At 42.2% G+C, this 25,222-nt stretch overlaps 3 protein-coding genes across 8 annotated transcripts; all 3 read left to right on the top strand.

The window, feature by feature from the left end:
- Positions 1 to 979: 979 nt before the first annotated feature.
- On the top strand, positions 980 to 15,873 carry ttll6 (tubulin tyrosine ligase-like family, member 6). 5 transcript variants are annotated; one of them, XM_020604712.1, is made up of 17 exons: positions 980 to 1,192; positions 4,681 to 4,866; positions 6,563 to 6,709; positions 6,935 to 6,972; positions 7,849 to 7,967; positions 8,410 to 8,525; positions 8,625 to 8,781; positions 8,862 to 9,005; positions 9,702 to 9,787; positions 9,877 to 10,102; positions 11,265 to 11,443; positions 11,572 to 11,760; positions 12,743 to 12,899; positions 13,229 to 13,477; positions 13,604 to 13,675; positions 14,332 to 14,488; positions 15,071 to 15,873. In XM_020604712.1, the coding sequence occupies exons 3-17, from the start codon at positions 6,564 to 6,566 to the stop codon at positions 15,337 to 15,339; spliced, it is 2,304 nt and encodes a 767-aa protein (XP_020460368.1). In that variant the 5' UTR covers positions 980 to 1,192; positions 4,681 to 4,866; position 6,563; the 3' UTR covers positions 15,340 to 15,873. The 5 variants fall into 5 exon arrangements, with proteins under 5 accessions (XP_020460368.1, XP_020460366.1, XP_020460369.1 ...); XM_020604710.1 differs by having other exon boundaries at positions 985 to 1,192; positions 8,410 to 8,540; XM_020604713.1 differs by having other exon boundaries at positions 993 to 1,192; positions 8,410 to 8,540; positions 15,095 to 15,873.
- A 3,712-nt stretch (positions 15,874 to 19,585) lies between these two features.
- hoxb6b (homeobox B6b) lies at positions 19,586 to 21,903 on the top strand. 2 transcript variants are annotated; one of them, XM_020604740.1, is made up of 3 exons: positions 19,586 to 20,123; positions 20,949 to 20,981; positions 21,064 to 21,903. In XM_020604740.1, the coding sequence occupies exons 1-3, from the start codon at positions 19,673 to 19,675 to the stop codon at positions 21,318 to 21,320; spliced, it is 741 nt and encodes a 246-aa protein (XP_020460396.1). In that variant the 5' UTR covers positions 19,586 to 19,672; the 3' UTR covers positions 21,321 to 21,903. The 2 variants fall into 2 exon arrangements, with proteins under 2 accessions (XP_020460396.1, XP_020460397.1); XM_020604741.1 differs by lacking the exon at positions 20,949 to 20,981.
- Positions 21,904 to 22,220: 317 nt separating this feature from the next.
- On the top strand, positions 22,221 to 24,481 carry hoxb5b (homeobox B5b). Its single transcript, XM_020604729.1, has 2 exons — positions 22,221 to 23,066; positions 23,502 to 24,481. Exons 1-2 carry the CDS (start codon positions 22,448 to 22,450, stop codon positions 23,747 to 23,749), a joined length of 867 nt encoding a protein of 288 aa, XP_020460385.1. The 5' UTR covers positions 22,221 to 22,447; the 3' UTR covers positions 23,750 to 24,481.
- Positions 24,482 to 25,222: the final 741 nt, after the last annotated feature.

The following is a 25,222-nucleotide window of genomic DNA, read 5'->3' as shown; positions in this document are numbered from 1 at the left end:
GAAACCAAGTACTCGAAAGGTGTATTAATCTTTACAAGATTAGTAATCTTGTAAAGATTATTAATTCCTAATCTTGTAAAGATTAATTGAGTCATGGGAAAGCTGAACGAATTGTTCGTGAATGACACATCACTAATTAGTACACCTTTCCGGTCCGCGGTTTCGAGTCGTTCGTTTTTGGAACATGATATGACCGCTTTGTTGGATACAGAATTTAGTTAATTTTCAACCGTCCTTACAGGTTCTTACTCTTACTGTTAACTAATGCATTTATTTTTATTAGATAATAGCTTTTTATTTCCTACAGACTATATTTTTGTGAATACCTGGCAATATGGTTCTTTTCCATAACACTGAATGTTTTAATAAAGAGTTGGTTAATGCTTTAAACTTCATCAGGGAAAATCTTTTTCTTTTTTTCTTATGTACTTACTTTTATTTATTCTTTGTATTAACAAATACAAACATCTGAATCAATATCAGCTAACCCTGCAGTGTAGAAAATAGAAATGTCTAAATTCATGCATAAATCTGAGTGCTGTTTTTAATCTATATATAATAATAGTAAAGATTGACTCTTGAATTGTTGTTTATTTCTATTTATATGTAGATGGGGAATTAACATGTAACATTTTAATTGCATTCTGCTTTAGTGAACGAAATGACTCAAATAAAGATTAGTTCATTTTGCTGAACGAGATTCAAAGAACCGAATTAGTAAAATGATCCGAACTTCCCATCACTAGTAATGGTTTATAAATGACCTATGGAGTTATCAGTAAATATATTAATCACAAAGCTAAAAATAGCAGCTTATAACCTGGTAATAAAGGTGCACTAAAAGTCAATATTTTTAAATTCATTAAAATCTTGAATATTATATATGAGAATTGCCTCGTATATACTGTAAGTGCAATTGAACTGGCCCATCTTGCAGATCACATCTTTTTCTTACAGTGAGCCAACATCCAATCAGAGTCGAGAGCACCTAAATCTTCGGCTTCTGATTGGCTAAAAGCCCAACGCTTGTTGGTGAATCTGTTCCGTTCATGTTTACATATGTGTGTTAGCGCTTCACTGTGCGACAAAACAAAACTTCAACACCACCCGGAAAACAACAGCAACATTGCGACATTGAGGCTGCCCAGTAGATGTTACTGGACACGCCAGAGGACACACTTTTTTTCTAACGGTAATGCACCGTTTACATGGTTTTTAGCCGTTTAAAAGTAGACTGTTATAGTGCCTAGCTAGCTAAAATTGCCCTGGCTAAGGGGAAGTTGGCATCCCGTTACCACAGCAACGTATACGCTTCTTTATACCGCGTGCTGTTAGCCTTAGGTTTAATGTTTGCTAAATTTTTAAGATACTGACAAAGTGAAGCGTTCAAAGTGTGTCACGCGAAAACAGAAATGCCTTTGCTTTCTTGAAACAATGTAAATTTAGTGCAAATTCTGTTTGTTAATTTATTTTCTGAATAGCAAACGCCGGGTGTTAATGTTACACCGTATTCTGTGACTTCAGGTCATGCGCAGAGCCTATTATTAACTAAAGTATGGGTATGTGTGCCTCCAAAACCTCGAAAAGGACAAAAGGATGAATGATTTGCTCATCAACCCGTAAGTCCCCTTCAAAGCCTTTGAATTCAGGGTTAGATTCCCACTCCTTTCTGTATTTTTGAACGCACAGTTTAGACTGAGACAGCTGGATGGCTAGCTAGATGTTTAGCTTATGTCACAGAGAGGCGTACACACAGTGGGTGAGGTGAGTAAGTGACTGAGGCTGAGTCAAATGTAGTGATTTATTTTAGTGTGACACTGAAGAAACGTTTACATTTACATCCCACTCTGTAAGACAGGGCGAGATCAGCGGCGGCTTTGCGCATGCGCAATTCATTTGCAATCTGGACGAGGGGCGGTGTGGATCTCCTCTCGGCTGCTGGGACTGCCGCGCGAGGCTACAGTGAGACTGACTGACTGACTGACTGACTGACCGACCGTGAGTGCTTTGGGACAGTGGAGGGGCTCACGGCAGCACCCACTGCTAGTTGAGTACAGTAACTGCAGAGCGATACGTGCTTTCGTCAGAGTCTCCAAAACATCAAAAAAGTCTCCAATAACACCAGAAAAAGTCGCTAGATTTGTCGCTAGTCGCTTTTGACAAAAATCTCACCAAGAGGATTTGGAAAGTCGCCAAGTTGGCAACACTGATTTCCATCAAACCACGCTCGTACGCGCGCGCGGCAGCCGCGAACAGCGGAGATGAGCCTGGGGAGGAGGAAGTGCGCTCTGTGGAGCAACAAGTGGTAGCCTTTCTTCAGAGCAAAGCAATTAAGCTGGACCCGGAGTGCACTGAAGCATGCCACCCTCTACCTAGAAGGATCAACAACGACAGACCTGCGGTTATTCTGAGATTTGTCAGTAAAAAAAAAAATAACACGGCATTGTTAAAGCAAGGTCGCAAACTCAAAGGGACGAATGTATATATACATGAATACTTAACAAAAAAGAATACAGATATAGCCAGGAAAGCAAGATACCTCAAGAAACAACAAAAAATCCAATACACATGGGTAACAGATGGCAAAATCTTAAGCAAGTTGAATGGATCCCCTGAGGAGGGGAAAATTCTCATAATAAGAAACCTTGAGGACTTGGACAAGTATCAGTGACCACAATGCAATTTATCATCTGGTAACAAATAAGGTCACGTCTGACCTACACTATCACAATGAGTACTGAACCACATATAGGTGGTCAAAAGAATAACTACACAGAGACAGATCTATTGCGGAAAATTGAACAACTTCAACAACTGGATCTGGGTGCAGTGGAATACACTGAGTTTAACATGCATGAAGTAGAGACAGATATTGATCCTGATAATTTTCTTTCTACCATAAATAATAACTAATTATTATACAAATGAACAATACTCTAATAATTTCATTACTAAGGATAAATTGTCTATTATCCATTTCAATAGTAGAAGTATGTATACAAATTTTAATGTAATAAGAGAATACTTAAAGAATTTTGTTTATCCCTTCAGTGTTATATATCTGAAACCTGGTTTTTGTTAACATTAATAATTAAGGAGGCAGCTATGTTCTTTTGTTTTAATTGTGGGTTTAAATAAGTTTGACTTCTTCCCACTCCGTTTTGAGCAAATCATTGATCTATGTTGTTAATGTAAGGTGACTATACCTTGTATGGATCGAATGCTTTTTATTGCCTTATTATATGTTGTTATTGCTTGAAATAAATAAATAAATAAAATACGTCAGGTACAAAACTATTAGCATCAAACTATATTTAAAGTAGCCACTGTGCAGAATGGCACATTTCATATATAATAATTAATTACTGATGCAGTATTATGTTCATCACTTTAATGTTGCAACTGGTAAAGGTGGAGCTAATGTTAGCTGTCTTTTATACTTAGAATTTGAGGCACTTTACAAGCTGCTGGGTAGGGTGTGAATTTCCTACCAGGGATCAATAAAGTCTTATGATTATACTGTATTTTGTTTTATTGATCTGATTCTGAAAAGTAACAAACGTTATTATCAAATACATGTAGCACAGTTAAAAAGTACCTACCTCTGAAATGTAGTGACGTCAAAGTAAGTACAGGACTGAAAGTACTCAAGTAAAGTATAGATACAGTACATCATCTATTCATCTTGTAGAGCAGAATTGGAAAACATTTCCACATCACCAGGAATAACAACTTGCATATCCATGGCACAGACTGTTCTTAGTTACATGTCCTCCAAACTAAATGACTAAACAGGTTGTGTTGCTTCCCTTATTTATTAACACACCTGAAATAATCTCTTGTTTTTCTACACAGGCAAGTTCTCCTACCCACATTTACACTAATATCACTCCATAAAAACACACCATTGTCACATTAAATTATAACTGCCCTGCTGTGTAATTATAGGAGAGCTTCTGTGGCCATGTGACTCTCTCTTTTTCACTCTCACAAACACACAAGGTTTTCACTCGTACAAATTAAATACTTGCGTGTACATCTGTGCCTCGTCACACCAGTGCTGGAAGCTTAGCATGTGATCTGTAGAGCATTGTAATAAAGACACAAGGTAGATCAGTAAGTGTGGAAGGGTGTAAGATGTCAACTAATGATTAATTAATGTTGCTTGATTGATCAATCATGCAACCAGTGTTGGCCAATTCGTGCTGTTCCTCCAGTTTATTATCACCCTATCTGATTCATACTTGGCTGCCTGTGGTGACAAATGGAAAATATAAAATGTCTTGTTTGTCTGCTTTCTGCTCTTCTTTGCTAAGTGTTTGACTGACATTTTCACTTCTACCTGTGCTTTCCTTTTAGTGTCTTCTGTGCAGCTTCACTGCAGGTGCTCCATTTCCACCTGGCTAAGAAGATGATTGATGTCTATTCTGTTCATTTACACCACACAATGCCGCCACAGTTTTCAGCAGAGATTTTAACAACTTGAGGCGTTGAATATCACTTCTCCTGTTTCAGAGAACAAATATCAGGGATTATCCCTTTCCACTTGCTCCCTGCTGAGCTCTCCTACTCAGTTTCTAACTGGTCACCGGATCCACCACTGGGCCTGTTGCTGGAGTGTGTAAGTCAATCTGAAATGAGCCATCCTTATAATGAGACAAATCTTCTCTGCTTTCTAAGGACTCCAGAGACAGACGGCGCATGAGCTTGAGATGTGGCTCACTGGTTTGTCTGCTGAGGAGTGTGACAGCAGCTCAAAGGGATCCTGAGACCAAGATTCCTGTACCATCTAGTTGTGGAGGCGGACACACGGAGGCAACATCTTCCAAACCCTGTATCCTCACAAATGTAGGCTTAACGGTACAGGTGAGTAGCGGTCACTTCTCACATTATGTTCGCAAGACTTGACAGTAAATAAGGTTAATCGTTAGTCATTTTGTTAGGTACACCTCCAGTAAGACTAGTGTAGTTTAATTAATAGAAGAGTCCTGGATAATAATCCTCAGTTTTTGTTGCAATAGAGAGGTGTTTGTTTTGGAGGCTGTGGTTTGTCCTGCGGTTGCTGAATTATGCAACTATTTATAGTTCGATTTAAGTTAACTGGTGTGTTATATCACTTAAACGAGAGTTAATGCTAACTGTGCTGAAATAATTGGATGTTTATTTAATAAGTTAATCAATAGAAATTTAGCTGATGGTGATTTTGATCATTTTTCATCTGAGCTACTGCTATTTCACAATATTACAAATTAAATACTGGGTAACTTGTAATAGATGTTTGGAATTATGTTTGCTTGTTTTAGAGACCAAGCAATTTATAATTGAAAGAAAAATATGTTTTATGTTGTGACCCTAATCTGAGTGTTTGTATGTGGAAGCAAGTGCGTTAATATAGATTTTAAAAGTTTGTGCATTCTATTATGTACAATTCATACATTTGTCCATTATATTACATTATGGGAGCAAACAATTTATCTAAGCATGCACTCTGTTACAAGGTATTATCTGAAACTGCACGTGTCTCCTTGAAACAACCTATTTTAGTCTTTAGTACTGCACATGGTTTTTAAAGGAGCTCAGGTGTTAGCAAGTGCTAGCGTGGCCTGAATACTATGTAGCTTACAAAGCCTTTTTTACTCAGCACAGTCATAGTTCACTGAGGATAGATAACATGAAGCAGTTATTCATGTGCATGTTGTTGCACTCTGAGCGACAAGCATGAATAAATCCTTTGTGGGCTGTAACTCTACCTGGACTGAGGTCAGTGGGGCGTCTCAGTCCAGTGTCAAGCTCACAGTTCATGGTCAGAATTATCCAAATCACTGGATCAGAATACTGTTACCTAGCACCCTAACCTCCCACAGTGCACTTGGGATGTCCCTCTTTCCTGCCACCACACCACAGTTATTGCCGGGAGTTAACCTGACCTCACCTTCAGTCTATAAGATGCCAGATAGGACACAGAGGCGAAGAGCTAAGACACTGCAGCACATCTGTGGGAACGTCTGCAGCAGTGCTGTCTGTCCCAACTATGTTTGATTTCAGTTGTAGAAAGACTGACACAAGTGTGTTCGGCTGTTGGCTCACACTAATAACAACTGGAAAAATGGAGGTGACCCCAAAGTTTGAACGGTGGTATAAGCAAAAGGTGCTACTGTATGTGGCACTGTCTGCGGCCCCTCTGTTCTGCTTGGCGTTAGGATTAATTGCCCTCAGTATTGTTGTGGTATTACACACTATTTGTATCTGTCCTGCCACAATAACTCTTGAATGCTAGTGTGTGACAATGTGCTGACACTCACCTGATGCCAGAGCACTCAGCTGATGAAAGAGATGGAAACGGAAACGCGATGCCATGCGTCCACTCACAGCATGTACTTCGGTCTGTTTGATTGAATTTCACTATGAGGCCGTACAGCGCAGCCCATTAAAAAAGAACTATGTAAATGAGTGCTGAAAATGGAATGGCATCATTTGTTTTTGTTGTGAATCTCATCACATGAGCGTTTTCCATTTGTTCATAGTCCCCTGAGTCCATTTGTTTCTGTTGGTGTGCATCCAGGATGGGTCTACCTCTGGACAGCCCAGACAGAAATGATGATGCACATAAACATGAGCAGCAGGGGGAGAGAGGTGGAAGCCAAACTGAAGCCTGCACCCACACCCCACCCACACCCACCACCAAGAAGAGGAGTAAAAGCAAGAAGAGGTACTTTACTGCTGAATTTCTCATATTTTTACTTCTGCACCTATTTCCCATTGCTGGTATATTAACCACCGAGCACCCTGACAGTTATGATTTTATCCTGGAGGCGCTTGTTGTCTCACGTCCTCATCCCAGCGTGAAAGGAAGCTGAGTGTAATGAAGCATTTGTAGGACCTTGCAGCAAAGCAGATGTCTGTCCCTCTCTCTGTCTCTCTTCTCTTCCAGATGACTGTGGATCAACCTCACCAACTGCAAATATGAGAGTGGTATGTTTGGTCCAAAGATGACTGAATCGTAAACGTCTGCTCTTCTGTTGTTTAGTGCAGATATCCATGTGAATCTGCATTATCCCAGTTGTTAATGTTCTACAGATACTTCAGCCATGTGGAGTGAATTCTTAGAGTGAAACAGAGACCGTACAGGAACATGGGGAACACTATATATACACTACATGGCCGAAAGTATGTGGAGAACTTATTCAAACTGCTTGGACCCCTTAGTTCCATTTAAAAGAATTCTTAAAGCTACAGTGTGCACTGATATTTTGTAGGGACAGTTCCATTTCTATTTCAACATGACAGTGCCCTCAAGCACAAAACCAGCTCAATAAAGAAAAGTCTTCCCAGTTTGGTGCGGAAGAACTCAGCTGACCTGCCCAGAGCCATGACCTTGACTCCATCCAACAGCTTTGGGATGTACTAGACTGTGAGCCAGGCCTTATCACCCAGCATCAGTGTGGGACCTCAGTAATCCCTTCAGCAGCAACATCTGGTGGAAAGACTGACAGCAGCGTGGAGGCTGTTATAGCAGCAGATTAATGCCTGTTATTTTGAAACAAAATGTTCTTTCAGATGAAAAATCACATAAGGGTGTAATGTTTGGCTATTCACATACTTTTGCCCATGTAACATTAATACCATCATATGGTTTCCGGTTAATCAGTAGGTCCTACATGAGTCCTTGTAGCAGAAATATTTGGACATGCACTTCAGTAATTAACACGTATATGCTCATAACAGTAAAAATACAAAACGGGATAAAAATAATGTCAGATCTAAAAGATAGGCCTTTCAGTTCTTTTTAAAGAAGATATAGGAAACCATCAGGAACATGTAAAAAAATGTTTGTTTGATTTGTCTCAGTGCGACGAGCTGCTCGACGATATGGCCTGAAGGAAGCGTCTGAGGGTGAAGACTGGACGCTGTTTTGGACCGACTGCTCCGTGTCTCTAGAGCGTGTTAAGGACATGAAGCGTTACCAGGTACGGCACTGCTAATGCCAACACTCACATTAGTGCCATCAGCTAAAACAACTGAATTCAGCACTGTGGAATAATCGTCTGGATATTTAATTTGTACATCTGGACATTGATCAAAAAAAGGCTTGTCTTTCCTGTGAAATAATGGAAAATACAGGTTACATTTGTCTTCTTAGGGCAGTGTGCTCTGAGCTTGTAGCAGTTTCTCCAAGCAGTCTATTTGTAGTCTGAGTGATTCAGTGCAGTTACTATTGAGCAGGCTGTTACCAATGTACCACAGTCTCCTCTTGAAGTATGAATAAGATGAATCGGTTCATTTTATCATACCCCATTCAGGCTGTGCATAGTCACAAATAAGAATATATAGTTTAGTATCAGTGGCAATAGTCCACACTGAATTTTTCTCATGTAAAAACAAGTGCGTGGGTTTTATTTGTCTTTGCAGAAAATCAACCATTTCCCTGGGATGACTGAGATCTGCCGCAAAGATTTACTGGCCAGAAACATGAACCGCATGCTCAAGCTCTTCCCCAAAGACTACAACATCTTCCCCAGAACATGGTGCCTTCCCGCAGAGTCAGTTTGTACTTTCTGTCCTGTTATTTTGTTTTTCCCAGTGTGACTCAACAGACTAACTCCTGATTTGATTCTACTCTGCAGTTACAGTGATTTCCAAGCTTACACCAGGGCCAAGAAAAACAAGACGTATATCTGTAAGCCAGACACAGGTTGCCAAGGCAAAGGCATCTTCATCACCAAATCGAGTAAAGACATTCAGCCTGGAGAACATATGATCTGCCAGGTTTACATCTCCAAGGTGAGTCTGTGAAACAGCGCACACAGCACCAGCACAAAAACACAGCATGGAGTTGAAATGTGATTTTATTCCCTCCTCAGCCTCTCATCATTGATGGATACAAGTTTGACTTGCGTATCTATGTGCTGGTGACATCATGTGACCCACTCAGCATATTCATGTTCCAGGAGGGACTGGCTCGATTCTGTACCACCAAGTACAGCGAACCAACACACAGCAATGTGGTAGGAATTGTTCAGAGATAAGTCTGGTGGCACTTTGTGTTCCAGCTACTGCACATTGCTGGTTTTGGTCATTGATGGTTTTTATTGCAACATAAAAACAACATTATCCTTTAAAGACCAGGAGCAAGATGTTATGATCATTATCTTGTATGTTACAATATAAGGTGATATTTGATAATGTTGCATTATTGGTCCTATAGTAAATAATCTGCATCCTATGAAGGACTATACAAAAAGGAAATAATGATACATAAATAGTAGGAATGCAATAAAAAGCAAGGATTTAACTCTGGTTGGATGAGAATAAAACACAAGAATAAAGGTTAACAGCCTGGACTGCAGCTATTATTTTCATCTTTGATTCTTGTTATTTTTTTAACTAATCATTAATCATTTGGTTTGTAGAATGACAACAAACTGGGGAAAAGTTTTCAAAGCACATTTTAAAATGTGTATGTAGTTTTTTTCCTCCAACCAACAGATTAAAGAAAACTAGAAAATAGTCACATCTCACATTAGGGAAGCTACTTTTGCTCATAAAATTGCTTCAACAGTCATTTAGTTATTAAAATGTTCTGTTGCTGAACTAAATTTAAAAGGCTAAGCTCATATGGCGGGCTACCCTCATATACATATCACTGTATATTTGCTCCTCTTCTGTGATGTGCCTGTCTTGCATTGTCTTTCTAATGCCAGGAAGATGTGTGCATGCATCTCACCAACTACTCCATCAACAAGTACAGTGAGAACTTTGTCCGTGACGAGGACGCTGGCAGCAAACGGTAAAAACATCCTGTGCATGGCGTCTGCTGTGTAATATCACGTTTTCCTTCAGATGACTCAGCGTGGTTCTTATTGTTGTGTCCTGCAGAAAGCTTTCCACCCTGAACAAGATCCTGGAGTCCAGCAATTGCAACACAGAGAAGATGTGGAATGACATTGAAGACGTAATCATAAAGACTCTGATCTCTGTTCACCCCATCCTCAAGCACAATTACCTCACCTGCTTCCCCAGCCACACCACTGGCAGCGCCTGTTTCGAGATCCTGGGCTTTGATGTGCTGATGGATCACCGGCTCAGACCCTGGCTGCTGGAGGTGAAGGGCCATGAGACCTCTGTGTATTATATTGTATATCAACCATTCATGTGCAGAGTAGTTACTGTTGTCAACTTCAGGTTCTCAGGTTTTTTACAACCTTCTGTGTTAAGTCATGTTTAGCACAGATGGGAGAAAAGTATGAATGGAAAAGTCCCTCTTAATAATTCCCCCTCCCCCCCTTAAAGCTACAGTATGTAACGTTTTTCAGAGAATTTTTTTAAAATTTATTTTCAGGCTTGTGTGCCTTTATTAATTAGTCATTCATGTAGAGGTGGACAGAACACAGGGGAAATGGAGACCTACAACAGAGTCAAACCTCTGACGTCACAAACCCAAGCAGGGTATACGGTGCGTCACACCATAACCACTCGGCTACAAGCAGCCCCAACTTTTTCCAATATTTTTATTGTAGAAATCTGCCCCAAACCTGTCTTAATGTGGAGAGGTGTTGTTGAAGCCTCCTGTGACGCAGACTCACTGACCAGCACTGACAGCAGTGCAGAGATATTAGCTTCTAAAAGATTTTGACTGACCTCTCTGACCAATCAGCAATTTTCAATTATTTCTGCTTGATCAATAAGCTTTGATGCTTTCTCATTTATTGTAATTTTATAATGACAAATATCTGCAGAGCTGGGCAAAGCGTGGTGGAGCACAGCAGATTGTAGCAGAGCACAGTGGAGCAGGGAGAGGGAGCGCTGGGCGGAGCAGAGTGGATTGATTTGGAGCTTCATGCTAGTGCTGCTTTGAGTTACATAGGGCAGCTTTAAGTCGCTTTAATGTGGGAAAAATCTTTTTACTCTGCCTTAACTGACAGTATCATATGTACTGTATTAACTTGTTCCAGCTCTTTGTTGAACTACTGTATATGATGTGTGAAATGTTCACCCCCAATTCCATGTTTTTTTATGGCTGCATGTTTCCATAAAGTAGAAATATTTTATATGTGTTGTGCGCCATTTTATACTAGTTTTCCCCAAATTCAAGCTGACAAAATTGGAATCTTTGGACGCTTAAGAGTCTCCATTGGTATTTAAAGTAAACATTTGTGGTATTGAACAAGTTTGTAAAGAGGTTTAAGGGGTAAAATGTTGCTTAGGAAAAAGATGGTCGTATTATGATGTCCTGTCCTTCAGTATGGTTGTGCATGTGTGCCCAGGTGAACCACTCCCCGAGTTTTACCACTGACTCACAGTTGGACCGAGAGGTGAAGGATGCTTTGTTGTATGATACCCTGGTTCTCATCAACTTGGGAGCCTGCGACCGTCGCAAGATCACCAAAGAGGAGAGACGCAGGGTGAAGGACAGGCTGCAGCAAAACCACTCCAGAGAGGCCAGGTTTGGTTGTCAGATGCAAACAGCGTGTGAATGTTTCTCCAAGGTCACACATCTGCTGCTGGATGCTTCCTGTTGACATCCACTGCACCATGGAGGTGACTGTCACTGTGTGTGTGTTTTACCACCAGGTCAGAGGAGCTACGTCAGTGCCAGGTAGCCACAGTGGAGCAGATGGAGAAGTACGAGGCCAAACACCTGGGAGGCTTCAAGAGGATCTTTCCTAGAGAGGGAGGGGAGAAATACGACAAGTACTTCAAACACAGCAGCTCACTCTTCCAGGAGACTGCGGCATCCAAGGCCAGAGAGGAGTGTGCCAGGTACCTGCAGCACGCTCCCCATACTCTGTCCGGTCCAGTGAGGAGAAGCACAGAGATCTCTTCTCTGTGTGGATACATAATGTACTGTGCATGAGGCTGTGTAAGAGCCAGATCTGGTCCTAACTGACAGATCAATCAGCTGATTGGGAGAAGGTTAACAATTTTAATAACACTGTGATTTTTTATTGAGTTTCTGAGAATGAACAGTTCAAATATATCCACCCAGTGAGGGATACACACAAACTCACATTTTAATCTGAACCAGCTTAATAAAACACACACACGAAAACAGCAGCATCAGAGTGTCATGTAATTAGATGTAACTATATTCAGAAGAGTGAGATGATGAGGTTGGAGCCTCTGCAGAGTGAACTGCCCGCTCAGTGTTACAGGTCTTATAACCTGCCCAACAGGATATGAGCAGTATGAACGTGGTTTATAACACACTACGAGTGTTTGTTAATATATCTGTCAGCAACTACAACTCCTGTTGACACTCACAAGTCAAGGCTGTTGTATAAACATTTATTGAGTAAGAATATAGTAAAACACAGTTGGAATAATATGTGTTCAATGGGAGAGGTTGTAATTGTGTTAGATACTGTACATTAATAAACACATCTGTCAAGCTAGCTGCTTACAACTACAATAATGTTATAAATGGTTGTATACTGCTTATAAATGCTACACAGGGACTTACAGTAATGTTTTGCCTACCTTGGTAAATACACTCAGAACATTTAGCTGACAGTACTTTAACTTAAAAAAACATTTGAATGCATGACTTTACCTCTAATGGAGTGTGTGATATTGCTATTTTCACAACTTTCGAGTCCTTCCACCACTGGACATTTGCTGATGAGGGGGTGGATGTGGGTACAACAGTGAAGATAAAGTGAAAATAATCTAGTAGCAAATTATCTAAAATCCTTACACCATATCAGAGAGAGATGCTGCAGTTTCTGTGTATTTGTGTGGTTAGACAACAACTGCAGGAGCTGCGTCTGAAGCGGGAGCAGAAGGAGAAGAACCAGAAGGGAGGGCGGAAGAGAGACCTACAGGGGGAGACGGCAGGGGAGCCAGTCAAACCACGACTAGCAGCAGCACAACCCCCCAGCTTGAGCCGTGATCTGAGGCCGGTGAGGCAGCAGTGGGAAAGATGCAGTGTCCACATGAAACCACAAGAGGGAGTCGACCAGCTTCTATCCCATGATGAATGGTTCATATTCTGGCTGACCCCTCAGTGTAAATTCACCCAATTTAAATGAGCTAGAATAATATTCCTGCAGATAACTTTTATTGGATGTCACTCATTTCAAATTTAAATTTGTTTTATTGTCAAGACAGGAAAAATAAACTGTGTTATAAAGGTTATTCAGTGACAGTAACTGCTATGCATTCTGGTGGCTACATATCCAGAAAGGCAATAAAGCCAAATTGAATCAAATGTCTGTCTGTCTCTCTGCAGCCCCCTCTGTCCAGTGTGATGGTGGATCCTGCAGCTACTGAAGTCCAAGAGCAAAAGCAGCAGCAGGAGGCGGAGGCAGACAGGGTGGAGCAGGAGCGGATTGACGCGTTGATCCAGAGGAAGAAACTACTGCAGGACCTAGGGGTGGTGGACCAGATCCAGCAGCTGCTGCAGGGCCGAACAGAGGGAGGCAGAGTCCCACAGGATGCCAAGGACACCTACACCCACCTGCACAGTAAACTGACACAGGTAAGAGGTGACTGCAGGGACTTGAGTTGACCTTCAGTGAGTCATAAGCACAAGGATGTTAACAACCTGCACAGTGTGTTGCAGCATTAAGTACGGTCTCAGTTGACTGTTTTTCTTCTATTTCAGTTGGATTCTTTGACACAGTTTTCTCAAAGACCAAGGCAGCAGCAGCAGCCCTACACTCAGATCTCACTGCAGGTACATGGCCAGATCCAGTCAAGATAATCCAACAAGAAACTAGGAACATAAGATGCCCTGCCCCTTTTATACAATGTTACCCAAATAATCAATTCCGATTAAAGGAAAATTAAAGATCATCTATTATAATTTTTTGCAGCTTTACACTTGTACTGTAACTATTGGGCTGTAACTAATGATAGTTCTGCCACTCATTTTCATAGTTCAATCTTTAAACCTATAAAATGTAAAAGAAAAAGTGAGTCTATGGTGACATCTTCAGTTTTCTTGTCTCCAATCAACAGTTCAGAAACTAAATAATTTTAATTTAATATCTGACACTACAGCAACAATCAGTAACTTCTCCCATCAAAGAAGCAGAAATCAGAGAATATCTGGTGTTTTCATTTGAAACATGACCAAAAGTATCCCAGTGTATCTCCACATGCATCAGTTAGTTTAGTACTACTGGTAGTAGTATGTCTGGGAATATATTAACAGAACTCAAATCATAATATTTACAAATAACTGTCAGTGAAGAATCAAAAGTATTAAGAGTTGAAATCGTGGCTCATTGTCTGTCGTTGCATTGCCTGGCTGTGAATACCAGTACTGCAGTATTGGATAATTATTGTGACATGGAAATCCAGTGGTATAATGTCATTGCTGTATGGCAGCACCTCCCCTCCCACATGACTCGACCACCTTTACTGAGGCTTCCGTTTGACCAGAGGAGCCTGAACGAGTCGACCTGTCTGCAGCACGAGCCCGAGAGCCAGAGCAGAGCACAGGAAGCACAGAGGACGATCAGTACCGAGCAGATCCACTGTCCAGGTACACACACTGACAGACATGACCTCAGTGCAGCAGCAAGAGGAAGGTGAACATGAGCTTTGTCCTTTGGTTCCTTCCCGAGCTTTAGTGTAACAAACTCCTCTGGGCTTTTTTCTCAGCTGCACAGTCACTATTTACTGCTTTGTCTATTTGTTCTATGTTTTTGTACAAAATACATAAATTAAAAACTTCTCATCTATTACTACTGTAGTCTAGAAATACATGTAGATATAATAAAAACAACTGGTTTGTTATTAAAAATATCACAAATTGCCTCATAAATTTAAATGAAGTGAGGAAAGTGGGAGGAAGCAGCGCTAACAGTAGTACTCACCATATGAAAATATAACAATACGTGCATCACATTTACCTACAACAAAGACGAAGATGATTCAGCTTCAATAATTACTCTTCATTTAGACATGCAGCTCTTATTATCATTGCACTGTTTTGGCTTGTTCGATAATAAGAGAGTTGTGTGTGTGTGTTTCCAGAGAGCAACATCATTACAAATACCAGAAAAGACAATGAGTCCTCGTAGCAGATTTTGTTGTGTATTCATTTCCGGTTCATGTCACTCAGATGTCAGGTTTTCTTCCTCATCAGTCAGCGGCTCTCTGGCTGTGAGGTGGGACAGCAGGAGCAGCAACTACACTGACGCCCGGCCCCGTCCCTTCATCCCCATCACAAGCCACCTCCATAGAGGGGGCCTGTGCTGTGCTTACACGTCCCATGACCTCCAGAGCCTGCTCGTCATTTCTACTTGCACCCCGCTGGTCAGGAGACCTGACCTCTCTCAGGTCGCCCGCCACCGCTCTCACAGAGCCCCCCAGCACAGCGAGGGGAAGTGAGGAGCCCGGCCTCCAGCCAGGAGGGTCCGTGCCGGCTGCAGGGTGAGAGGCCTGGTACTGTGAGAAAACAGAGACACACTGTGCCTGAGATGGACTGTATACCTGGACTCCTACAGTTTACGCTGCTCACCAGTGTACAAACAGCAGCACACTATTTTCTACCTGCTCCGTGTGCTCACAATGTGATAGTTTGCTCTGAGGTCAAATGATCTCAAACTCAGCTTTAGTGCCAAAATAAAAGCATGATTCAGATGTGCACATTTCTTCTGACTCTGTATTAGAATCCAATAAATTCACACATGATGGTTTGCAACTCAAGGCACCAGGTTTGTTTCTGATTCGTAACTATTAAAGTATTATTAATTCATATATTATGATTCAGTTTGTACATCATATACAGTAAAGTGAGGGATGTAAATAAAGGCCTGCTGCTTCTTATCTCAAGGAAATGTGTTTGCACCATCTGACTGGACAGTTTTATTTTATTACTGCAAATAACTATTTGCACTGACCCTCAATAAAATACTTTTTTAAATGTGATTTAAAGATTTTCTGAAACAAATTTTCCTGCACAAAATGTTTTTTTTTTCATTGTTTAAAATATATTCACATTTATGCCATTCGTTATTTATTAGTTATTTACATGTTTTACAGCGCGTTTGTTGTGGCCGCGGTTTTACCAGCTCACACCAGTAACTGGACAAACATGGAAGCAAAAAGTGCACGAAACATTTCTACCCTCGTTTTGCGATCGTGCAAAAAAAAAACGCAAAGTTCAACTGATTTAATTCTCTTAAGTAGATTTTATTTGAGGCCTTTGTCTGTCGCTTTTCGTTTTATGATTGAAATATTACAAAACACGACAAATGACTTTTGTGACTTTTCTTAAATTCACGGGCCTGCAGAGAAAAATTCAGGTCAATATATGTTTGTGTTATTTTATATTTAGGAATAATTCTCACCTCCCACAGACACAAACAGAGGCCTGCTCCGAGGAGAACCCTGTGCTGGTTCGGTTATTTTAGAAATGTAGTTAAAACTCGATTCCTGTTTTGGTTCGTTTGTGTTTTAAATTGATAAAGTGACACATTAGGGAAACGACGGCTGGACTTTATGGCTGTTGGAGGCCAGAACAATGGAAGCGGAGGTGAAATGTGCTGCATCTCAGGAATTTATGGTTTTATTGTGTCTGTAAATGTCGGAGCTCCTCGGTGGTGGACATCACCACCATTTTTAAAACGGAGAAAGGCAAAGTAAGTCACAAGGAGGTGAAACGCGTTTTCAAATAATTTTTAGCAGGACTGGGGACGTATTTCCTATGAAGCTCGACGTGGATTTAACGTAATAATAGAAAGGTTTTGTGACCTTAATTCCCGTCAGCTCTGCATCTTTGGCCTGTGCGGTCAATATTAAATCGATCCTCCATTTTGGTCCTAAAAGGAGTCCGTGTCTACACCACAGTGTTTACGAGGCTCGGTCATCTGCGTTTCCATCTTCTACCACTTAACTCGTTAAATAACTGGGTCACGTTGCTGCTGCGGTGAGAGAACCGTAAGAAGCTGTACACACCTTTAACCACCCAGAACAAAACCAAGTGCACGTCCAGTACAATGTCACAAAATCCTCCTGCATTTGCTCACCCTTTCCCCCTCACCCAGCATCACATTTACACATTTCAGGCCTTGGAGAAAATAAAGATGGCGGCGAGGAAGCGGGTCTAAAGCACAAAAACGGCTGCTGTTTATGAAAATTTACAACTTTGCCATGGAAGTTTACGACTCGCCAGGCTCCGGGATTGGCTGCAGCCGGTCATGTGGACAGTAGGAATGGGAACTTATTTCCCATGAGGTTGTATTGCAGCTGCTGTTTTCCACCGCTCATTCACTTAACACTAGTAACACAAGCTTTTCTTGGCTCCATGAATATGCACCACGCGTGTACAGTGTTGTTGTGAGAAACTGGGTCTCTGTACGCGCGTAATTCCTCCAAAAGTGGAAGATGGAGCGTCTGCGCAACGCCACACCGTGCACGTCATGTTAATGTGGCTGCACTTGTGTTGCCATGTGTCCGTGAAAATGAGGAATCAGCAGACTCCTGGATGGTGGTGGGATTACTTTCATGAAATCACTTGAACAAAGTGGGAAATTTGGAGGAGGAGGACTGAGAGGCAGCGAGCGCAGCCCGAGCGGAGTGGCACCCACACTGGAGATGATGAATTATCAACAAAGGTAAGGGCACCATGTTTCTAATATGCCAGCGATTAACTCAGCACAAGTGCGCTGCTGCAGCTCTGTTGTGGATGGACTGTCACTGTAGGCCTGCTGTTTATGTTACTGGAGATGGGAAGATTAGTCTGCAAGAAATGGCAATTATCCAGGCTTCTTGGTTTTTTTTTTCTTTGCTGTGAGCGATTCACAACCAGTTGCTGCTTTTAACCCGTGACATGCTGCAGAGCTTTCACAAGCGCCAACAACGCACAAGGTTTGACCCAGAAATCAGTGTAAATAGTCACAGTTTCTAGGTTTGAGCTGTTTGCTGGGCTAACTGGGTGTTTTACCATTGGACTGGTTTCGGCTGCAGGCCAGACAGACTTGACTTTGATGAAGATGATGGTGATGGTCTGACAAGGCCTAGAGATGTCTGTGCAGACCCATCCACCCTTTACTCTGCTGACGTGTTATTTTATTTAGCATTTATTTGTAGTTTTACTCTGAGAAACGGGGTCCTTTAGATTGAGGCGGGGTGCTGGCTACAGATCGAGCTGTTTCGCCTGTCTCTTCCCAAAAATTTCATAATGATGAACAAATATTTGCTCTGAGCTATTTTTAATTTTGCAAAAACCTATAGTCAGTTATCACCGCGCATCTGCAGCGCTTCGATACTGCAGGTATCTATAAATCCATCAAGAGGTAGAAACACGTGGGATTGTCTTTGTCAGTGGCTTTATAAGTGTGTGGCATCAGGCTGCAGGTTCTGCGGCCTGCTTGTTTATTCAAGCCAAAAAATAGATTTTTTTTATTATTTTTATTTGAAACTTTTAGATTAAAATGTTTTCTGAACAGATGTTAAAATAAGAATATTTACACCGGGAGCGTTTAGGGTTTTATGCAAAAGCAAAGTGTTTTCAGATGCATATCAGCTAACATCACAGAAATAATTGTCTTCTTAATTTATCTAAAACCTTATAATACAGTCCAGATTCCCACAGTTGTACCAATGTAGTACCTTATTTCGGTATTCTAAATCATTGTTATTAAGCTGGGTCCTTTATTTTCTAAACATGAACGCTAATGTAATAGATAGAAATTGTCTATGTGGATTTATAAAAATCATAAATCTAAATTATGACAATTAACACATTTTAAATGTTGTCTTGTATCAATAACTACCAAGGAGAAGCTTTTGGGGGATTAATAATAACACTATGCAATTAATAACTAATTAAGCAGCTACCATTCATTGACCTGCTTCTTTCTAATTGAGGGCAGTGAATAAATTATATGTAGACAAACATTCGGGCTTCTTTCACACAAAATAAGAGATGATCAGGGAGGGTGAAGGTGATGATGATGATGTGGTGTGAGGAAGCACGTACCCCCCACCCCATTGATTTCAGCTCACACCTTAACAACATTATTGACGCAGTGTTTCTCCACCGATCAGTAATAATCCAGTCTTATAACTGTGTCATGTGCATGAAGAATACAGTCTTTTATTGTTGTGTGTAGTAGTTACAGCCTGGAAGTGACGGTCAGAGGCTGGGGGAGAGGCGCACAGAGGGTCATGTGTGCGTAAATGGAAATAATGCGCAAAGTGTTTGGTATTTCAGTGCGACTGTTTTTCTGTTTTGCATTGTGTGTTTGTGTTTGTGTGTGTGAGTTAGAGTTTGTGCCTCCTCTGTTTTATTGGACTATTTTCGTAAAGGGAACTGCTATTTCATACACGGTTCATTTATGTAGCGTGTTGTTTTTTAGTCTATGGGTCGTAGCATCTGTGTGTGTGTGTGTGTGTGTGTGAGAGAGAGAGAGAGAGAGAGAGAGAGAGCGTGCGTAAAGACCGACAGGCTGGAGCGCTTCATTTCGATTCACCGGGGATCCCTGCGCGCAACAAGAGCCCCACATGGGTGCAATAGTGCAAGCACAGACGGCGGTGATTGGCCAGAGGTTGATCAGATGGTACACGTCCCCTCTGTATTCAGTGGCACCTCACAACACCCCCCACCCCCCCTTTCAGCAAAAACCAAATCTCCGATAAAGTAATGGCAAAACCACTTGGACTATAAAAGACAACAAATCATATTCCTCCGGAGTATATACACCCAGTTGTCCACCCAATGAGTTCCTATTTTGTTAACTCAACTTTTCCCGTGTCTCTACCGGGAGGACAAGACTCTCTCCTGGGTCAGATACCGTTATATTCCTCGGGATACACCGATCCGTTAAGACACTACTCCAACGCGGCTACATATGGAGCAGCCAACATGCAGGAGAAGGTTTACCCGGGGTCCTACTACCAGCAGACGGGCGCAGCGGCCGCGGCCATCTACGGCCGGGCCGGCGGCGGAGCTACCTGCGACTACAACCCGGTCGGGACCTTCTACAAGGACACGGAGGGCTCGTGCGCTTTCTCGAGCCGCGAGGACCAGCCGCTGTTTGTCACTCAGGAGCATCAGCAGCGCAAAGCGGAGTGCCCGGAGCAGACTGTCAGTATGAGCAGCAGCATGGACGACAAGTCCTCCACTCTGATCTACCCGTGGATGCAGAGGATGAACGCCTGCTCCGCCGGTGAGTACAAACGTTTAACTCTGTTGCTGTCACGCTGCCCAGAGGTAAAAGAGCGCAGGAGTTGTTGAAGTGAGCGCCCCGAGCCTCACAGCTGCACGTCAGCCCTGGGAAGCTTCACACTGATACTGAAGCAACAAAACACCCAAAGATGTTTGGGAACACAGAGCCCAAAGTTCCACATGCGTTTCAGGGCTTTAGTTACTACATCATCTACACATACATACACGACCACACGCACGCACACGCGCGCACAAACAGTTTGGGCCTACAGCAGCTGAGCTCCAACTTAAAGCCTTTAGCCCCTGTCACATGGCATCTACAGAGCGGGCCTTTTCCAAAAAAAAAACAAAAACAAACAAACAAACAAAAAAAAAACACAGCAACACTTTGAGAAAAGCAAAAGAAAAAAACACAAAAGTCTTCATTTCAGTGTTTGTTTATAAAAAGAAGAAAACGCGCACGTCCCTCTTGCTGTGTAACAGAACAATGTGCTGCTGACACTTTATCTACTACATGCTGTTGCAGCCTGCATTCATTTCTGTTGTAAATAAGATCTATGTAAAGACCAATATAAAGTCACTATAAGGCGGGAAACGAGCACAATAAAGAAACGCAATTAGAATTTATAGTGATGCTAATGAATATTTTTAAAAATTCAATACAAGGCATTGAACGCCACCCTCAGATAGGCCTATACTGTCTGGAGAATATGATGGGAGAAGATTACAGTTAACCACTCTGTCATATTTTTTACTATATATATATAATAAGGCTGTGGTTTGTAGTTGAACTACACTGAATCACCATGTTATTGTATTTTTTCAGATACACCACTACAGATTTTGAGTGCAATTTCAGGTAGATCTTTCTCCTACACATTTGAAATTCACTCAAGACAAACATTTAATTATTAACTGATGAATTTATTTTCATGTTCCAGGCCCATTTGGCACCAGTGGCCGCAGGGGCCGACAGACCTACACCCGCTACCAGACTCTGGAGCTGGAAAAGGAGTTCCACTTTAACCGCTACCTGACCAGGAGGCGCCGGATAGAGATCTCTCACGCCCTGTGTCTGACGGAGAGACAGATCAAAATCTGGTTTCAGAACCGCAGGATGAAGTGGAAAAAGGAGAACAAACTCCTCAATCCCTCGAAGACACCCGAGGAGGAGGAGCAGGCGGAGAAAAAGAGCTAAAAGGACAGAAAGGCATGCGTGTGTTCGTGTGCACACTCCCCAAATAAAATGTATGATTTCTCTGTAAAGTGCTGCAGATCACATGTTAGACATATAAAGTATCTGCACGGTGATAACGTCTGCATTAGATTAAAACCACGTCCTCCACCGTTTGTCCTTGTGTTCGTGTGTTTCTTTAGAGGACTATGCAAAATCTGCCAAATTGTAAATAACGTCGTGTTGTTTCTGAACATGTTACCTCATTCTCGTAGGTCTACTGAGTTGTATTCTTCTAGTTTGTCCTCCTGAACTGAAACGAGGCGGTGTCTTTCACTGTGCATCTTGTGCTGTGCTTGTTCTATATTAGTCTGGGCTTGTTGTTTACAGCTGTGCCATCGACACTCACATTTGTACAGATGAGAAATATTACATGTTATTTATTGTTGTTCACCTGTGTTCAATGCACATCTGGATATTGTGTGCAATATTTTGTGTAGGAAATTGTACATAAAAAAATAAAGGCTTTTTGATGTAGATTGGAAAATGTCGCGGGGTCTTTTGTGCTGAATAAATAACTATCATCATCGTTATTTTTAGTTCTCACTACACTTTACTGCCTTTGAAGTCACATTAAATCTATAAATTCCAATAAAACCAGCGTAAAGATTAAAATAATTTCCAGTTTGACACATGCTGCTAACAGAGCGGATGATAAATTTCTGTTATGTGTTACCTGAGACTTTTGTGGGCCATATAATGGGTGTGTTACATAAATGATGGATGACCCCGGGGCCTGACAGTGCGTCCCGGCGCAGCGCTACCACCTGTGTCCGGAAGATGGCGCTCTCTGCCCGCACGGCCCTCGGCGCGCAGCGGGGAGGCACCATTGACTGGAGCCTAACGACCATTATTTCGTCATCATTTGTATCCATGGAGCATGAATTACCTCTTGAAGTCATCAGTGAGGATTTACGACTGGTCAACAAAGGCACGTGATTCCAGAACGCTCTCCCATATTTGGCCGCATACCTGGCAAAGTACAGTAGGGCTTCATTGCTTATAATTCATGATTGCATCCATAAATCGTGCAAGCACACAGGATTATAGCGACAAAGATCTACAAATCGAGGCTTTAAAAATCCAAGCAAATGAGCTCTTACTTTGTAAACTCGTTCTCAGGGCGCTATCCAAATGGCTCCGACTATCAGTTACTAAATTATGGGACTAACGGCGCTGTGAGCGGCTCCTTCAGAGACCCTGGCACCATGCACTCCGGGTCTTTCGGCTACAACTACAATGGCATGGACCTAACCGTGAACCGCACTAACACCGGCAGCCACTTCGGGGCCATGAGGGGGGGTGGCCGGGGAGGCCGGGGATTCGGGCCGGACGCCCGGTACAGACAGACATCCAACTGCTCGCTCTCATCTCCAGAGCCGGTGCCGCCGTCGTGCGCCACGGCCAGCCGGGAGCCGCTGGAACTAAAAAGCCCCTCTCCCCCGTCTGACCGGAGCACGACCTCGAGCGGCAACAACCTCAACAAAAGCAACAACGCGCACTTCACGGAGATAGAGGACGCAACCGTCGCCACCGAGACCGAGGAAGGCGCACACAGCAGCGGCGGCTCCAGCACGGCACCTCGGGCGCAGCAGCAGCAGCAGCAGCAGCAGCACCAGGAACCCAACGCCACCTCCTCCACCCCCACATCAAATGATTGCCAAACGCCACAAATATTCCCCTGGATGCGGAAACTGCACATAAGCCATGGTATATTTCCACCTCTAATAATGTTTAGTTTTGAAGGGTGTCACGCTGACGGTGTCATAAATCTGTCAAGTGTTGCATGAGTGAGCAGGTTGGTGTGGATGACTGGGGACAGGCAGAATCTGTAAAGTCTTTATGGGATTGTTTGCTTTCGGCGGGCTTCGTGTTGACTGCCGCTGGAGCCTGATAGGGGATGGTTTGTGAAGTGTGCAGGCTGGCTGCCGGCGAGAGCTCGAGATAAGAAAGGCAACGACAGCCTGGGTGTTGTTACGTGGTGTTGGTTGCATGTTTCCCTCCTGCATCAGCTCATTTCATGTTGTCACCCCTCTGTCCATCACACACCCTCACGGTGAAGCCAGAGTCTAGCAGCCAACCCCCTCTGTTGTTGCTGTTGTTCAGTGCAGTTGCTAATGTTGTGGATTTTCTGTAAAATTGTAGATATGACTGGACCTGATGGGAAAAGGGCCCGAACTGCGTACACCCGCTACCAGACGCTAGAGCTGGAGAAAGAGTTTCACTTCAATAGGTACCTAACCAGACGGCGGAGGATAGAGATAGCCCACGCCCTGTGTCTTTCCGAAAGACAGATCAAAATCTGGTTTCAGAACCGCAGGATGAAGTGGAAGAAGGACAATAAACTGAAAAGCATGAGTCTTGTAACAGGAGCAAGCGCCTTCCACAACTGAACAACTTTTACGGAGAGTAAAATAATCAGAATTTAAAAAAAAAGAAAGAAAAGAGAAAGAAATCCATGAGTACTGTAAAGCTATTGAAAGCGCAGCACCTTCCAGCATGCTATTGTGATAGAAAACCAAGTATTCTGTGGTCTTTAAATGCCATTTTTAGTTTCCTGTTGTTGTACTACGATAGCTTAGACGTCCTGTTTGGAAAAATGAGATGTAAATATTACTGGGGGTTTTACCTGTCCAAGCTCTTTGCCTCCTCTCTCTCTGTCTCTGTCTCTCTCTCTCTCTCTCTCTCTCTCTCTCTCAAAGGTGTTTTAACTTGAGCTCTTTATTGTAACGTCTTGACGGTCTAACAGGAGTAAATTCAATGTACAGTTTAAAAAAGAGGAAGTTTCCAAACCACATGCTGCTCTTCATTGAATGTAATGTACTGCGGGGCCATTCAAAGCGCTTTAGTGTAACGTTTCCTGCTATTTTTGATGGTTATCTTGTGGCCAGACCCATGAACTTTCATCAACAAGCCAATGTGTAGCTTTAGGATATTTTGTGCATCTATTATTATTATTATTATTATTATTATTATTATTGTTTAGAGCTAATTATGAGCAATGCAAATGTATTCAACCTGTCAATGTGATAAACTTTGAGTGCAAAGGGTTCTTCTGTGGGTAGGCAGTGATGTAAGCTTTTTCGCCAATAAGCTTTTTGTATTTGTAAGTGAATTCATAGCGCTTGAAAATAAAGTTTCTCTCAATTGCTTTGAACGTGTCTGGACTTTATCAGAACGAACACACACGAGCCCTCGCTCGTATTTAGGGCGTGTTAACAAGTTTGGTCCGTTTCGACCCGAATTCGACTCATTAATGATTAACCTGTCCGAACTGTTAAAACGTCACACGAACAACCAGATTTTGGAGCATTTTCTGATGCGTTTCTCGAGCTTGTTTAGCAGAGACAGAGTGAAAGAGAAGACTTTTTTAAGACTTACCTCCTTCTGAGCTCTTTGCAGCGAGACGCGTGTTTGCCCTGTGGGAAACGGGTTAAAATCCCCCCAGAAGTGGCTTTGCTTTACAGGTATACTGACACGGCTGAAGTTGGTAAAAATCCCCCTAACCAAAGATTGTAAAGGCCTATATTACTTACAGACTGTGAAAAGTCACGTGAGGTCCATAAAGTTGGTTTTATGGTTTTGGGGAGTAGACAATGTACTATATAATTCACAACCTTGAATGAAAGTGACGGCTTAACTGCATGGATGGGCCTGGGGAAGGAAGTGGTGTCCAGTCAGATTTAGTTACTTCAAGCTGCTGGAAAACTTGGGATTTCTGTTGTGGCTGCTGAATTCTGCTTTAAAATATCAAATTAAATATTACAGGTTTTTTTTTTAAATTGTGGCTTATGGGTGAAAATTGTAGTTTTAAAAAATACCATTTCCCCTCATACAGTCTAGGACCAAAAACACATTTGTTCCAC

This window comes from Monopterus albus, unplaced genomic scaffold, assembly GCF_001952655.1.
Source record: "Monopterus albus unplaced genomic scaffold, M_albus_1.0 scaffold67.1, whole genome shotgun sequence".
NCBI classification, from domain to species: Eukaryota; Metazoa; Chordata; class Actinopteri; order Synbranchiformes; family Synbranchidae; genus Monopterus; species Monopterus albus.
The sequence above is the reverse complement of the archived record's forward strand: the minus strand, read 5'-3'. Positions and strand labels throughout refer to the sequence as shown.

What these genes read in the sequence shown, in the direction of transcription:
- ttll6 (XM_020604710.1), top strand. Translation starts at nt 6,564, where the DNA reads ATGGGTCTACCTCTGGACAGCCCAGACAGAAATGATGATGCACATAAA. An exon ending in CAACTGCAAATATGAGAGTG is followed by an intron (nt 6,973 to 7,848) that starts GTATGTTTGGTC and finishes GATTTGTCTCAG; the next exon opens with TGCGACGAGCTGCTCGACGA. An exon ending in TCAGACCCTGGCTGCTGGAG is followed by an intron (nt 10,103 to 11,264) that starts GTGAAGGGCCAT and finishes ATGTGTGCCCAG; the next exon opens with GTGAACCACTCCCCGAGTTT.
- hoxb6b (XM_020604740.1), top strand. Translation starts at nt 19,673, where the DNA reads ATGAGTTCCTATTTTGTTAACTCAACTTTTCCCGTGTCTCTACCGGGA. An exon ending in GATGAACGCCTGCTCCGCCG is followed by an intron (nt 20,124 to 20,948) that starts GTGAGTACAAAC and finishes GTATTTTTTCAG; the next exon opens with ATACACCACTACAGATTTTG. An exon ending in GATTTTGAGTGCAATTTCAG is followed by an intron (nt 20,982 to 21,063) that starts GTAGATCTTTCT and finishes TTCATGTTCCAG; the next exon opens with GCCCATTTGGCACCAGTGGC.
- hoxb5b (XM_020604729.1), top strand. Translation starts at nt 22,448, where the DNA reads ATGAGCTCTTACTTTGTAAACTCGTTCTCAGGGCGCTATCCAAATGGC. An exon ending in GAAACTGCACATAAGCCATG is followed by an intron (nt 23,067 to 23,501) that starts GTATATTTCCAC and finishes GTAAAATTGTAG; the next exon opens with ATATGACTGGACCTGATGGG.